Source organism: Vitis riparia, chromosome 2, assembly GCF_004353265.1.
Source record: "Vitis riparia cultivar Riparia Gloire de Montpellier isolate 1030 chromosome 2, EGFV_Vit.rip_1.0, whole genome shotgun sequence".
NCBI lineage: Eukaryota > Viridiplantae > Streptophyta > Magnoliopsida > Vitales > Vitaceae > Vitis > Vitis riparia.
In genome coordinates, this window is record NC_048432.1 from 12,782,469 (window position 1) to 12,799,374 (window position 16,906).

At 32.6% G+C, this 16,906-nt stretch overlaps 1 protein-coding gene across 1 annotated transcript; it reads left to right on the top strand.

Moving 5' to 3' along the window:
- Positions 1-6,108: 6,108 nt before the first annotated feature.
- LOC117905655 (poly(U)-specific endoribonuclease-B) lies at positions 6,109-14,749 on the top strand. The gene is made up of 8 exons (XM_034818543.1): positions 6,109-6,272; positions 6,338-6,421; positions 6,490-6,558; positions 8,829-8,903; positions 8,987-9,055; positions 12,437-13,045; positions 13,533-13,604; positions 14,346-14,749. Exons 1-8 carry the CDS (start codon positions 6,150-6,152, stop codon positions 14,577-14,579), a joined length of 1,335 nt encoding a protein of 444 aa, XP_034674434.1. The 5' UTR covers positions 6,109-6,149; the 3' UTR covers positions 14,580-14,749.
- Positions 14,750-16,906: the final 2,157 nt, after the last annotated feature.

A 16,906-nucleotide genomic window follows, 5' to 3' on the forward strand; every position in this document is an offset into this window, starting at 1 on the left:
ACTGTTCCTACCATTCCAGCTATCTCTACTTTGCAGGCTACCATGTAGGGATTATAGAGAGCTTTGGAGCATCAAGCAACCAAAGATAAGCGATCCTCAAAATTCCAAGTAAACTTGATATACATGTTGGTCTTTGTATCTAATAGTTTAAACTTTTGATGAATTTGTAACTTCAACATATCATCCAAGCTGGGTTTAATACAGGGTCACAACATAAAAGGCGTCTGGACTTCTTCTTTTTTCATATTTATTTTTCAGGGAGTTGGATCAAGAAAACATTCAATGTACCAAGGTTAGATGAACTTCATAATGTTCGGACTCAGTCTCCTAAATATTAGAAAGAACATCTACTGATGGTTTCATTATATTAATTTTACTACAATTTATTGAAAGAGTTACAACATAAATAATCAATAATAATTTATCTCAATGTTGCTCCTCTGAATGTATATATTAGAATCCATATGACTTGATAGGTCAGGTACTACTCCATATGATGACTCCGTACTTCTCTCGTAGCTCGTATTAAGCCAAAAGCACAGGTGTATGTCAATATTCTCCTATGGGTTGGGCTGGTTACATCCAATTTGATAGCTTATATGAGTAAGATTGCTCGAAATAGAGATCATGTGTTTAATAACAAGGAAAAAAATTTTGTACTAATTAATTAGATGCCATTTGTGTTGGTACTTTGATCAACAATTTCCCTTCGTGCAGCGTCCACCACTCTGCTCTGGATGGACCTGCAAAAAAGTATGTCCAGATGTGATCCAGGCAAACCCCTTGGATGGCTAAGTTAACTAGTCAGGATTTTTTGACAGTTTTCTTAGGATCATATTGTCTCCCTCTGTTTCTAGCTGTATCCATTCTGTTTTCATGGCTCCCTGCTTGTAACAATCATTCCTTTACGGCATGTAATCCCTGCCAAATTGACCCACTGACGTGGCTCAATGGTTAAATGGAGCACACAGGATCCATTTATGGTGTTTGACTTCTTGCACAATTATGAACGGATGGTGTCGTTAGAATCATTATTGCTAGGGACGGATGGATTGCTTATCCGGATACCCTACTCCTTGGGGTATTCTCATTCGGATAGCTTACTGTCCAGGTACCCACAATATGGCTGCAACTAATTAATTATATGTCATATGGTTGCTGCAACATGATTAAGGGAAACTTGTGAACAAAATGATCTCAAGACTCTGTCTCTGTCAAGAGGGTCTCATTGCAACAACCTCCTCTTATACGAAAGGACAATGATTTCATCAAAGCCTCTACAATATTGTACGCATACAAGACAACTGTTCCCTATATTTTCTACCATATAGAACGGGTTGGTGGTGATAAGTACTCTAAGAGGTCACCAATTTTGATAAGCTCTCCGTGGGATGGTAGAAAATGTGAAATATTCCTCTAAAGGTCTTATAGCAAAAGTAAAAGTAAAAAATATCAAAAATAACTTTCAACTACTAACATCAAAATTTTATTAATATATTGACTTATTAGATTGCAGTTAGATACTAACATTACATTATAAAAATGTCAAGTGTGATGCATTACGACATGATCAAATTTTAAGCTATTCAATTCTTTTCTTTCAAATAAACACTTGATCATAGTTTTGTTTCCTTATAAAAATAACTAAATACATAATACAAGTAATAGTGGTCAATGAATTGATGCCAATGAGGAGCAACTTGAATCATTATAAATAATCAATTTTTTCATAAATATTTAGCTAATGAGTTATATATAAGTAACTTTGATTCACATTCAACTAGGAAAATATGTATAAGAAATTTGCAATAAGAAAATCAATGGAAATTACAACTTATGTTAAATACTGATGAAATTTTTTAATAGAATGAGTAGAATCTATTGAGAATCATATTATATCAAAAAAAAAAAAAAACATATGCCATAAATGTTAAAATAATTGAACTCTTTTTTTTATCTAATTATTTGAATTTCTAGTATACCCAATGAATATGATAATTAAAAAAAAATATTAGTGTGTACATAGAGTACGACGAATTCATTAACTTGCAAATCATTTTAACATCGTTAATCTTCAAATAGTCTCAATGAATTCTTAACAAAGGTTTATGAATTTCGTGTATTCTCCATGCAATGATAGATGGTATCTAGAACTTCATTAGCACTGGTCATTACAAGTTATGTAAAAAGTTTTACCTTATGTAGTTGTCTTTTGTAAATTGCAAGAAAGTATTTTTCATGTTATAATTGATACATGTCTTATACAAAATTATCAATTTAATATAAGATAAATATAAAATTATATAATGTGTCAATACTAATACCAACGGGTTATAAAAAAGCATTTTGAACACTAACGATTTTATTATAAAATTTAAGTACAACACAAATGCATTATTCTTATAACATAGTTATAGTTATAATATGATGCATTATGACATGATCTAATTTAGGAATTTAACATTCCTTTTTACAAAATTGACAATTATGGACATATCTTATGTGTTATTCACTTGTTATATTACCAAACAAATACTTGTGTGTTATTCAATTGAATATTTGTATATTATTCAATTGATAAGTGCTCATAAAAAATAATTATTCATTGATAATGAAATTTTAATTGTATGTTACATATATAAAACAACATAACAAAGTTATTTATCAGCAATATAGAAAACATCATTCAAACGATAAAATCGTCCTATGATAAATTTTGTCATTCACAGGAATTCTTGAAATAAGTTACCATTCCATGTTATTATCATCCATAGCCTATCATTTTTTATAATTTTTCCTTCACATGAATTCTTAAAATAAGTGGCATTTCCCGGTTATTATCACACTTTGTCTACCCTTTTTGATAATTTTCCTTAATATTATTCTTATGATAATACTTTCTAGTTATTATCACCCCTTGCCTACTCTTTTTGATAATTTTCCCTAATATTATTCTTATTTGACACTTCCCTAATATTATTCTTATAATAATGACAATAGTAATAATTAAAGAAGAAAAAGAAGCAAAATGTAGGTATGACGACTATATATTGAACTTATAACATAAATACATTAAAAATACAATACATTGCAATGTGCTTTAATTTCACTTTTTAACAATTATAAAAACAAATATTTAATATAATATTTTCTTATGAAATCTATATAATAAAAAATATAATAACTTTATTTTTTAATTATCCGAATGAAATAATAATTTGTAAAATCATTATTATATTATTATTTGAATAAGTTATTTATAATATTTTTAAAATAATAGTTTATAATTAATTATTATATTATTATATATAGCAATATTAATATTACTCTTATTTGATAGATTATTGATAATAATAATAATAATAATAATAACAATGATAATTAGAAAAAATAAATAAAGAAAAGACAAAGTAAAGAGATCCTTGACTTTAAAGTGGAAAGTATGAAGCGTTGTAAAAAGAAGATGACGTATAATCTTATCTTGAATATATATATATATATATATATATATATATATATATATATATATATATATATATATTTTAATTGTCCATGTAAGTAACCATTTTATTTTGTTTTTCTCAAAAGTAATAGGAAGAAAAAAGTCATTCAAACTGTGAAACTAAAAAGTTGGTGACCCCTCAAAGGACTTATCATCAAAGAGCCATTCTATTTGATAATTTTCAAAAAAAAAATTCAAAATATTCTTACAAAGTGGACTAACTATTTTTAATAAGATATTAAAAAATTAAATACATTTTTTATTAATTAATTATAAAGGTAAATCAATTCCAAATTTTTTCTAATTCTAAAATAGTAATAATAAATTTAACAAAAGTATGTCACCAAGGAGTAGACCACTGTTAAGATAACTAGCACGCTAATGCTAGTTAATAACCACATGTCTAATAGACAAGCATAAGAGGAAGTCGAGATATCCAAACCATGGTTTTAAAAATCAAACCGAACATATCCATCACGGTTTCGATTCGGTCCGATCAATTGAGCTAGCCAAAGGTTGAACTAAATTCAGCGCGGTTGAACCAACGGTTAGACCGGCACGTTCAACTTTTTTTTTTTAAGCCAAAAAAACATTTTGATGCATTTTGCACTAAAATGACAATGTTTCCTAAGGGAACTGGATTACTCTATGAGGAGCCCATTCAATCCATTTGTCATTAAGCCCAATAAGCTTTTAGTCATACAAATTAATGATTCTTGCATACCTTTTATATCTCATAATCCCTATATATATATCCATTTTCGATATAGGATTAGTTAGTGAGAAGAAAAAAAATTTGCAAACTTGGGACCTCCAGGTGTAAAAATTGAAGCTTAATTGTGAAGCTATGAAACTTCTTTATTGTATTATATTTACAAATAAAAATATATAACAAAATTAATATTTTTTTTTTCAAATTTTTATTGTATAAAAGTATAAAACAATTCCATATTTATTTTTATAATAATTATATAATGTAATTAAAAATAATAATATAAATTAATTAATATAATAATTTCAAAATACAAAAGACATGCAAATAAAATTAAATATTGTAATTTTTTTCATTTTAAATATATTTTTATATTTAAATATTATAAATGTTCTATTTAATAAAATTTAAAATATTAATATATTTAAATTTCTCTTCATCATTTAATTTGATATGTCAAATATAAAAATGAAATATTATTAAAAATTTTAATTATTTGCAATTTTAACTTCTTATACTTATTTAAAATTTTATATAATATATAAACTATTCTATATGACATTCGACCGCAGTCCGACCATCGATTCGACCAATAAACGTTTAACTTTTTCGATTTAATTACCCGTCCAATTCTGAAAACATTGGTCCAAACACACCAACATGTCTAATAGCCAGATGTTTGATAGTTCAATATTTGATGTCTCCACACTATATTTTTTTTTCTTTTCTTTTTCATTTTAAGTGTACTCATGCTTATTTAAAGTATTTAATATTCCAAATTCAAATCATTACAACATTTCATAAAAGACCACTATTCAATTATTATTATTATTAAAAAAAAACAAAATTATACATTTTTTTAATCCAAAATAATAAATGGGGATATTGAACATGGGTTGGGATGGACTTAGAACAGTAGATTTAGAGGAAGAAGAACGTTTAAATAGCTTGAAGGGCTTTTTAGGATAATGGATTTGAATTGATGGTTGAGAAAATGAGAAATTTAGGTTTGAGTGGGTGAAGAAATAAGATGAGTTGGCAAATAAAAAAAGGTTGGTGGGTATATAATTAATTTTCCAAAAAAGAAAAAGGCAAATTAAAAAGGTGGGTTGGCATATAATTTTCCAAAAAAGAAAAAAAATAAAAGAATACATTATGAATATATTTCATAGATCCCAATATTATGATTTCATCTTCTAACTTTGAAAAGTTTGATCCTAATTATATTATAATTTTTTTATGAAAAACTTATTTTCTTTTTATATTCCTCGCATTTGATCAATAATAAAAAATAAATAAATAATTTGAAAACTTTCATATTATACATTAGCATATAAAACAGAGTTGAAAACGTAAATACACGATCTCAAATGTGACAAGTTCACATTCTACTTCCTCAATCTCAAACTTTGATTATTATGATGAATTTTTGCGCTATTTCATAAACGTACACATCAAAGGAACTCCTACATCGGACTTTCTCATAAACCTGGATTAGGCTTCTTCTCCTCTAAAGTCAATTCACTAACTAGACATGATACCTGTAGTTAATAAAAAAAATTATTTGCATAATTAAATTCATAAAATAGAATTTTATAGTTGAGAACAATTAAAAAATTATTTTTTTAAGAAGAAATATTGTCGAAAAAAATTCAAAATTAAAATCTTAATTAAACTATGGTGGAGTTAGTTTTTTAAAGTGGGATTGGGCACAGCAGTATAGTGTTAACTGTTAGGCAAACCCCACCCATCCACACGGGAGTCAGGACACATGTGGAAAAGCGAGTCGTCGCTATCTGTCGGCAAAAAGATAATATAGGAGGATATTCAAGCTTCTAACTTTCCAAATTTACGCTACTGCCATTACCCGCCATCATTCATTTATTCCAAGTTTCCAACTACCACTCTCCATCCACATCTTCTCACTCTCTAAACATGGACGGTCTGATCAAGGGCTTGATCGATGTTGCTCTCGGAGCTATCGGCAACGACGACGACGGCGACCACCGCTCTGGATCCCAAAACCCAGATGAACGCTCCAGATCCACTTGGTCCCAGGTTAGCACCATCATTCCCCTACAACCATTTCTTGACTGCCTGCTGATTCCTCTCACATTGTGCAGGTGGTGTCAGGGGAGGAGGATAAGGGTGAAGAAGAGAACAGCGGCCGTAGACAGGGCCATCATCGGAGTCAGTGGAACAGAGAGGTTTGGATTTTCCGCGTGTTTGTGTTGACTTTTGTGTTTGAAATGCCAATGTGAAGTTGAATTTGCAGGAAGAGAAATTGGGGCAGACTGAGGAGTGGGAGATCGCTGGTTCCAGACCTTCCAGGCGCCCCCAAAAGGTCAATTTTTCATTTTTCTAACTTCAATTTTGCGAATTTTCATAAGAAAAATGCTAAATCACAATACACCTTTTTCTGGATTTGCTTCCCCCAATAGATAGATACAACGGTAAAGGTGTACTTTCTTTAAAAAATCTACAGTGGAATTTACATATCTCTATTGTGATGAGGAATCTCAATAATTAGTCGATGTGAAAGAGCATTACTGTGTAGTGATTGGGTTTACTCTATCTTTTAGTTGTCCCGTGGGGTTGAGCCAACGTGAAAAATATAATACCACAGCTCATAATGACAATTTACTGGATCGGCATTAAGCTATCCCTATTTATATCCAACAAAATAGTTGACCAATTTACTAGAGAAGGTTGTTTCTCGATAATGCCACAACCGCCACCCCCAAGAAGTCCTTTTGAATCTTTTTCAATCTTAGACTCGACCTTATTAGAATAAAAAGAGGGACATGAAGTTGTTAGACAAGCTCGACAATGTACTCTTTAAAAGGGTTAATCTTCCACTCTTGGAGAGCTACTGGTGCTTCCAAAAAGCCAACTTTTTTATGAAACCTCTCCGCCAGCACATCTCAAACTGAAGAGGACTTAAGGAGAGCACTCAACAAGAAGCCAATACAGAAAGAGGGCAAATTTCTAACACCGTAGCCTAACAAGGAAGCTAACACTTCCAAAGGAGAAACTTCACCTACTATAATTAACTCACTTTTCTCCAAATTGATGTTCAACTAACCCCCACAAGAGACCACCTCAAAGTAGGTTAGCTACTCCATGAAGGCTTCACAAGAATGAAGCATGTTATCAACAAAAAGGACATGGGTTTTATCCAGTCCTTCTCCGCTTTACCTTGTTGCATTAAAATGTATTATGAAACCCCTTTCTATGCCCTAATGAGAAAGCAACTTAGTGCCTCCATTACCAATACAAAAAGATAGGGGTGAAGGATTCACTATGTTTCAATCCTCTAGAGCTCTAGAAGTCAGCAGGAGGCTCATTAACTAAAACAAAACATCTTACTGTAGATATGTAGAGCTTTATCCATTGAATCCATCTATGGCCAAAATTCATTCAATTCAACACTAATTTCCAATTTACATAATTGCATGGTCTTTTCACCATTCAATTTACACGCCATCTCTCCTCTCATTACATTTGGAATCTAACGCTTCTTCTTCTATCAATATTGCATCTAAAATTTGTTTATCTTCAACAAAGCATTCTGAGAATTTAATACTACGTCCACCACTATCTTCTTCAATCAATTTGTCAGCACTCTCACTACAATTGTATACAACCACCCAACCAAGCTGATAGGTCTAAAATCTTTCAAGTCTTATGCTCAACCCTTTTTAGGAACCAACCCCAAAAATAAGACTTCTCTGAAAAGTTTGTCTCATAAAACTCTCTGAAAGAACCTACCACCTCACTCTTAACAAAACCCAAGAGATATGCCAAAGTGAAACCATTAGGACCAAGGACTTTATCCCCACCCAAACTGACCAGCATTGAAAATATCTTCTCCAAAACATCAGCAAAAGACACCTCCAAACCCAAGTAATCAGACCTATCCAGACAGCAATTCCTTCCCCTGCTACTTTTTCAAGATCCAAATGAAGCTATAAGGATTTAGAAAATCCAAGTCAGGATTGCTAGGTCACTTATCCTAATTATATGGCACCATTGATTTGTAAAGGTATTCTTGATGACTCTCCTGTGTTAATTCAATCTCAATTTCTTCCCAGTTTTTTTGCCTTAATAATTGTAAATTTAAAAATCAAATCTTGAGCATTCTAACTGATTTAGAATTTGAGAGTGAGCGAGATGAGCGGCAGTTTTGCTTTAAAGAGGAGGGTTAAATTTGGAATATTTAATGGTGACTATGTTGTATAAAAACACTTTACATTGAAATGAAGGGTATAGAGATCTAATTAGAATCAATTTTGTAGGTTCATGCGCAATATGTATTAGTTTTTCTTTTTCATGAAGAACACTTCATAAAAAGACATGTGCCTTTTTATCACAAAAGGCATGTCACATGGAAAATGCATTATATAACTGCTGAAATCATTATGGTCACAACTACTCATAATGATTGTGCCCACCCTAAACATTGCAAACATTCAAATAGCATGACAACAAATTATTTGAAATATAACTTTCAACTTTTGGATCATTGTTGTACTGTCAGCTGTCTTTTGTATGTATTATTTTAATACCTATCAGTCAATGATGTGATTTCTTATCAATGTCTTGAAAATGCAGGCTGTGCATGAGGGGTATGAAAAGGATGAATATGGTGGGCAACATGATAATAACAAAAATTATTGGAAGCAAAAGGTTGATTTTGTTCCATCAATACTGTTTACCGTAATGTAATTTGCAGGTGGTCTTTTTAACTCTTTCTGGTGATGTTCAAACAGGAGGAGAAAGAAGAAAGCAATGATGGTTGGGAGACTGTTGGCAAAAAGCCTCCAAGGAGACCACAAAAGGTTTATTCCTATTCACTGTTATAATACCTCAATAGACAGTAATTTTCACTGTGGGTGCTTAAAGATTTCTCCTTCAACCATTTTGCTGTGCCCTATAGCCTAAGAGCTCCATTGCTTTTCAACTTGCATAGATGGAATCATAAATTCTTTCAGGGATTATGCATGGCTCTGTGAGTGTGTTGGGGTGGGGTCAGGTGTGTGGAGAGAGAGAGGTATTTTGGGGTGCTCAATTAATTTTGTCGGTGGACAAACCATTTCATTGCTTGTTAAATTGCACCAGATGAAATCATAACTTATTTCAGCATGTGGATTATAGATGGAACACCAATGAGTTGTTGATATGAAAATATGGAATTTGCATTATGTGTGATGAGCATTTGTTTACATTGACTAGTGATTGCTGTAAAGGGATAGATTTTACTTGCAATGTTCTTATTGCATATTTCCTAACATGAATTGGCTTGCATCTAATGGTGTGCCTCAGAAATTATTAGGCTGGGGGTTGGTGAAGTTTAGATATATCATCAATACCTGCGGACTTTGTAAGCATTGGAGTATTCTATTTTTTTTTTCTTCCTTTTTTTATAGAAAAAAAATAGCTCAAACTTCAACATTTTTACTTATATGGCAGAAAGAGAAGTAGTGGAGGTCATGTGAAGTGCACTAGTTATCAAGAAGTGCAAGAAATTATGGAACTAGTGGGGAATACTGTTACAAGTGGAGCAATTGACTTTGACTATGACCTTGATTGAATTCAACATGATTGTCAATGTGTTTTAAATGAGTCAATAAGCTCCAAAGTGTTAAAGGGAACATAACAATATGAAGATGGAAAAGGTTTTTAGTAGAGAAAGAACATTAAGCAATAATAAGATGGGTATGGTTTGTTATCAACACTGCATATTTTAGATTTTTCAAGTCTTTTGTGATGCATAAATCATAACTAAAGGCTTCGAATATTCCTATCTTCTGGTTGTGTAGATATTTTCTGTTCTAGACCCAAATGGCTCTCATGGCTTTAAAACACGTTTACAAGGTTAAGAGGAACTCATAGACGCATTTTAAAGCTATGAGAGCCCCTTTAGGCCCCAAGTGGACAATATCTACATGGTTGGATGCTGGTCATTACAAATGGTATCAGAGTTGATTCCCAACCCCGGTGTGAGGGTTTGTTTTCTATTTAGCCCCGTATTCCCGTGGGACACAATAAGGACATTATGTTTGCATGGAGGGGTGATTGTGATATCCCATGTCAAATAGGGAAGAAAGTTTCTGACACTATATAAGTATGGACTCTTCTTAATCTTATAGACGTGTTTTAAAACGTGAAAGCCCCTTTGGGCCCAATGCGGATAATATCTACATGATTGGATGTGGGTCGTTACATTGCCCCTTCAATGTCTCAATTTCCATGCATATTGAAAGGATGATAAGATTGCATATTCTGCAATTCATCTTGATAGGGTATTCTTATAGGCAAGGAATGGACACTATCAAGAAACAAGGTAGATCCTTAAGTGCCCCAAAAGGCAAAGTTACCAAATTATGCATTATGATTATGCTTGTTATTGCAAGTATGGTCCAGCCTGAGCTTTTGAGATATCAATCAGGCCTAGAATGTATACCAAGGTAATGCCCTCCCTCATGTAAGATATAGGCCCACAATGTATACCGTGGTGACACCCTCACTCACATAATGGGGGAATAAATAGTAAGACAGTTTCAAACTCAAAAACTCTAGTTAACCATAGTTTCGATATCATGTTAAGCTACCAACTTTCCTAAAAGCTTAACCTGTGAGGATATGGGCCCATAATAAATACCAAGCTAACAGGGGTTATTGAAATATCTGGTTTTTAACTTGAGCATGCAAGTGAAAATGACTCGTTGCATTATTTCAGCTCAGTTGTAATATGACTGCAGAATGTGAAGAACAAACTTTTTTTTTTTTTATCCGAACATTTGAGAACAAGCTTATTGACATCAGGTGATAGTAAATTTGGAGAATCATATATGAAGGTGCTTCTCCATGTAAAAAATTGTCTCACAAGTGCAAGCAAAAATATCATTATTTACTTGAGCTTGATTATTAATCGAAACTGTCAATTTATGCATCCAAAGGGTTATTAAGAGAACATACATGGGAAGCTTTGAGTTTCTTGATTCAAAATGCATTAGAAATTAGTTCAGCTTGTGTCTCAAATTGAATCCATTTTCTATTTGCTTTTGCTTTTATGGTGCGAGCCTAAAATTGTTGAAGGACATGTTTGGAATATGATGAGTGGGTAACACACTTAATGAAAAATACATGCATGAAAGTTTCTACCCATGACTGGTTGTAACTATGTTGCTTTTGTCTTGGTGGTTTGATGCTGCCCGAGAACTAAGATTCATTGTACTAAGCAATTCAGAAATTCTTCTGGAATTTTATAAAACCTTGTTTTTTGGAAATAATTTTATACTTAGTTGTATTCATGTACTGGATGCTTCCTTTTCTTTCTTCCTTTCTTTCTCTCAAACACTGTTGCCTGCTGATTAAGTAAACCTGGTGTTATGTTTTTTCTCTTTGCTCTCCTAACTTCCATCAATATTAGAATTGTGTTACTTTGTCTTATTCTAATTTTTCAGAGCTATGTGTTGGATTCGTAGCATATTCACAGATCCTGTTTCTTGTGGTTTGTAACTATTGCAGAAATCTAATATTAAATTCTCACATCATTATTGAATAAAATTGATGGTGAATGACCAGCCAAAGGAGATTCCAAAGGCTTTTGGTTTAAGACCTCCATTCTTACTTCATTTTCAATTTGCAGTTCTCTCAATGGTTCAGATTGTTTTGGTGTGTGAGTATACTGCATTCTGAGCCATAAATCATAATGCATCATGGATGACCTAATTATAATTCAATATTCAAAAGGAAATTCTGATTGAGGAATGAGTTAAACAACAAATTTAGATCTGTAAGTTTGTGAATTGGATTAAAAAATTTAATAGTACTTGGAGCTCATGGTCTATTTGCCACAAGTTGGATTGGAGAAGGGTGTACAATATTATTTAGTTGTGCTGCTGTGACAAGCAACTCCCTCCCTTGTAGATATTATCCACTTTGCCCTAAAGCCTGCACAGCTTTAAAACATGTCCTCATAATTGAAAGGAGCTTACTACTACATATTGTCAGGAACCTCTTCCCTTAATTGATATAGGATCTCACAGCTGCTATTAAGTCAAGCTATTTAGAATGAAACTTTGGCTAATTGAATACCAGCACTTAGTTGTTTCTTCATTTCAGCAGCATACGCCCTTCTAGTTTTGATGTACAATGCTCCTAGTTAAACATTCATAAAATTATTTCTGTTAAACTTTGTAATGATATATTGACAGGTAAAGATGGATCATTGGAATAAGTACAAGCAGCCAGCTAGCGGACAAGAATACTCTGATGAGATTGAACATGGTATTAACACAGAACCCTCAGAAGAGGAGCTTGATGACATTTCACAAGCTTGCAACAAGCTCTGGAAACTTGATTTAAACCGTCTGGTACCTGGAAAGGACTATCAAATTGACTGTGGTGAAGGAAAGAAGGTTTACCAAAAGGAAGATATGGCAGAAGGAAGCCTATTTTACTGGCTGAATGAAGATGTATTCAGGAGGCCTACCTTTTCTCGTTTCTGTTCTCTTCTAGATAATTATAACCCACATGAAGGTTATAAAGAAGTCATCACATCTGAAGAGAGCCAAGAGGAAGCTGCATTTATAGAAGAAATCAGTAGGACTGCACCAATCAAATATCTTTTCAAGTACCTCTCAGCAAAGGGTATTGTGTCTGAGAACTATCAAGATTTTAAAAGGACAATGACAAATCTCTGGTTTGATCTTTATGGTCGTGGTGGTACTTCCAGTTGCTCATCTGCTTTTGAACATGTTTTTGTTGGAGAAATCAAGAATCGTGGGGAACAAGAAGTTTCTGGATTCCATAACTGGCTTCAGGTGCATTATACCGTTACGGTTTTCTTGGATTTATAAAAATCAATCATGCCAATATGCATTTAATACTGATAATGTCGATATTGCAACTCTAAACTTTTTTTGGATGTAATATTTGTATTTTCTACTTTTCTGGAATTAAAGTGGGTAGTAGGTTAGAAGCTTATGATTGATGATGACATAAAAGAAAAGGCAATTCCCAAGGATAGTGTTCTAAATATGCTGTTAGGATTAGAAATAATTCTAAAGCCATTAGTAGTTGTTCTTTGTAGAAGTTGTTATGAGCTGTGCCTAAATCAGCTGATATGAGTTTCTATAATGTCTACATATGTACTTAAATATTTGTTCAAGACAAGGTTCTGTGATCATTGTATATGAATCATTGACTTCCAATATTATTTTTCATGTGCTAGTCTTTCCCTTTTGTTCAGTTTATTTTCATAATGAAGGCATCAGAACTGGTATCTGAACGTTTGTTCTCCTTTTGCAGTTTTACCTAGAAGAAGCAAAAGGGAGGGTTGATTACCAAGGTTACATTTTTCCCAGAAGACGTGGGCAGACAGTAAGCAATTTTTTCTCCCTTATGCTCCATTTGTATATAAATGCAAATAGCTTTGTTTTGGTTACGTGCCCCTTCAGCTCATGGAGGGACTGACTGCAGTATATCATCCAAACAATATTATATTACTTCACCTCAGAAAAAAGAAAAAAAAAAAAAAAAAGTTTTTGTATTTTACGTATTTTGATTTTACAATGAATTCCCTGTACCCACCAAAAGGCATTGAAGTAGTCTGAAGTGACTATCACCATATGGACTGGAAAAGCAATAACTGTCAAAGAGTACTTGGATCTTTTATCTCCCCTTGAACTAGAAATCCACCTCTATGTCGAATAGTCTATAGAATTTCACCTAGCAACATGTATTCAGTCAAATGGTGAAGGAGATAGCCAATCATATTGCTAGGAGCATTCTTCAGTTTTAAGGTATCACAAGGTGCAACATGTATCTGCCTAGATATTCATCCACCTGCCTCAGATGTCACACCCATGGACCAGCACTGGTTAATGAATATTTTATTAGAGAAAAATCATCGAAGGGGGTCCAAATTTCCCCTTCATTTCAAATTTTGGGAAGTTTATCTCAACACCATCCTTTTTCTTTTATCTCTTTACATCACACAGGGATCCGGATGCAGTTTCTCCTTTATATCTCATACGCTAATCATGTTCAGCTTGTCTCTATCTTGTATTTGAATTGCAATTTCCCATGTTTAATTTCTGTCTTGCCTGTGTCAACATGCAGCCAGACTCTGAAACCCAGCTGCTTACAATTCAGTTTGAATGGAATGGCGTTCTCAAATCTGTCTCAAGCACTATGGTTGGAGTGAGCCCAGAGTTTGAAATTGCCCTCTACACCCTGTGCTTCTATGTGGGTGGAGAGGACAACCAAGTTCAGTTGGGTCCATATCCAGTAAACATCAAGTGCTATCGCTTTGGAAACAAAATTGGGTCTGTGTTTCCAATAGCTGAGTGTTGAATTCCAATAACTGAAACTCTGCAGTTCTGATTTATGTAGTTGAAGGAAATCATATCCATAATCTGTATCAACAGTAATAATATTTTAGAACATTTGGGAGTGCCAAGGCAAAAGTACATGAAACCTAAAAAAACTTATCCAATAAATCAAAAACATTTTATTTGATTTTATGCAGGGCCTGTTGGCATGTAGTATTTGAGCTTGGTTTGGACCTACATTGACTTGCCCATGTATATCCTTTCTTTCTTGCAAAAAGCTTCATAATGTGTTAATGTATTAGTTTTAAATTGGCAATTTTATTCCATATTTTACTGGGACCGGTGCATCTTACTGCCAAGGTTCTTATCCGTTCATATTCAAATTTGATTGCTTCAAAGTTGATAAAATACGAAGGATTATATGCATTTGAGGTTATTAAGGTTTAATGAGTGGCTATCGGAAATCAACTTAGGGTTATTTTGATTGAAAGCATGAAAAAAAAAAGACAAAAACTCATTTATAATATTGAATATTCAAACACCCTATGGGGACCATTCACACGTCCTTCAAGATATTCAAATGCTTCTGAGGGAATATTCATGTGCTCTTCGTGGAACGTGCAAACATGGGTCATTTTTTTTTGTAAAAAAATCATTGTCTTTGAAATTTTTCAATGCATTTTTGTAAAAGTAAAAGTAAAAAACGCTTTTCAAATGTTGGGTCTAAATTTTTTATACAAAAACAAATGATTGGTTTGTTGAAAATTCAGCCCACAACATAAGTCATCCTTATAGTCATGATACTTGATTGATCGGACTTGATTTAGAGGCTGACAGTTTGATAAATTGAAGCCTCAATATGGTTTTTAAGGTGATTTACTTAGGAGCATAATGATATAACGCGTTAAGCATGTGGAAGAGAAGATATTTTTAAAAAGACTTTGATTTTGAGGTTGACAGTTTGATAAATTGAAGCCTCAATATGATTTTTAAGGTGATTTACTTAGGAGCATAATGATATAACGCGTTATGCATGTGGAAGAGAAGACATTTTTAAAAAGACTTTGATTTAGAGGTTGACAGTTTGATAAATTGAAGCCTCAAAATGGTTTTTAAGGTGATGTGCTAAGGATCATGATAATATACCGCGTTAAGTATGTGTTAGAGAAGCGTAGGTGTCGATAATAAAAAATCCTAAACAGTAGGTGCATTCAATCATATTTTCTCATATTTTCCAAATTGTTTATTTAGAAGTCTCTAGTTAGTTTTCATGTTACATCATGTATAGTCATATTATGTAATTTGATTTATGCATGTATATAATTAATCAATCTTTATACATATAGGCAAGAACATAAAACTCAGGATAAAAATTTTAATTTAGGATTAATTTTTGTTTTGACTAAGTATTCATCCCCTTTGAATAGTTTTATAGATCAAGATAAGTTGTTTCAATGTGCACTTGAGATTGAATAAAAATGAGGAGATCTACGAGAATATTCCAAATACAATCATTGATATTTTTGTAGTAAAATTCCAAAAATCCTTAATTCTAACAGATTTTTTTTCTCTCCATGTCTTGGAGCCACGTTACCATGTTGAAGAGAAATATCTCAGAAAATTAACAAGATATTTGCAGGAGGAGGGATGCACCGCCCTTTTATCATTGACCTTTTTCAAAACACAAGATTGGATGGTGTATAACCTTAACAGGTGCCCACATGACAAGAATGACCAAGTACATCTTTGATCTTTCACAGACCTGTCCGCATCACATTTCTCATTCATGCCTCCTGCGTTTAATAATCTTTCCATACAAGTCCTTGCACTCTAGGCCTAGTATGTTCTTCAGATTCACCACTATTTTTGGGATGGTAGGCAATATTTAGCTGTTGGTAAAAGATGAAAATAGAATTAGGCCTGCCAAACTAATATTAGGCACACAAATATCTCATTTTACAGGAAAACACAGCCACCAGTTTCATTTGCATGCAGAAATTTTCTGGTTCATGAAAACATGATATGCCAAACAGTTTCTGATATCAGCTAGATGCCACCATCATATTGTTGAGTCCATGACCAGAAAACTAGGCTCTACACTCATTTACATAGTAGTCTATGTTGGGAAAGAAGAGAAGAGAGGTATATCTGCTTTTGGACTTTGTTTAGGTGAACAAATTACATTGTTGTTAACCAGATATAGTATGTTAGGACATTAAGGTGGTGTTTATTTTTTTACTTAATTCTAAATAGAACTTTAATATTTAATAGTGTTAAATATTAGGTTGTTTATTTTTGTAATATTTTATTTCTATTAATTATTAAAAAGTAAAAAAAAACCAATATGTT

Excerpts from the sequence above, each read along its gene's own strand:
- LOC117905655 (XM_034818543.1), top strand. The coding sequence starts at position 6,150 with ATGGACGGTCTGATCAAGGGCTTGATCGATGTTGCTCTCGGAGCTATC. Across the intron at positions 6,559-8,828 it reads CTTCCAGGCGCCCCCAAAAG|GCTGTGCATGAGGGGTATGA; the intron begins GTCAATTTTTCA and ends TTGAAAATGCAG. Across the intron at positions 13,046-13,532 it reads GATTCCATAACTGGCTTCAG|TTTTACCTAGAAGAAGCAAA; the intron begins GTGCATTATACC and ends CTCCTTTTGCAG.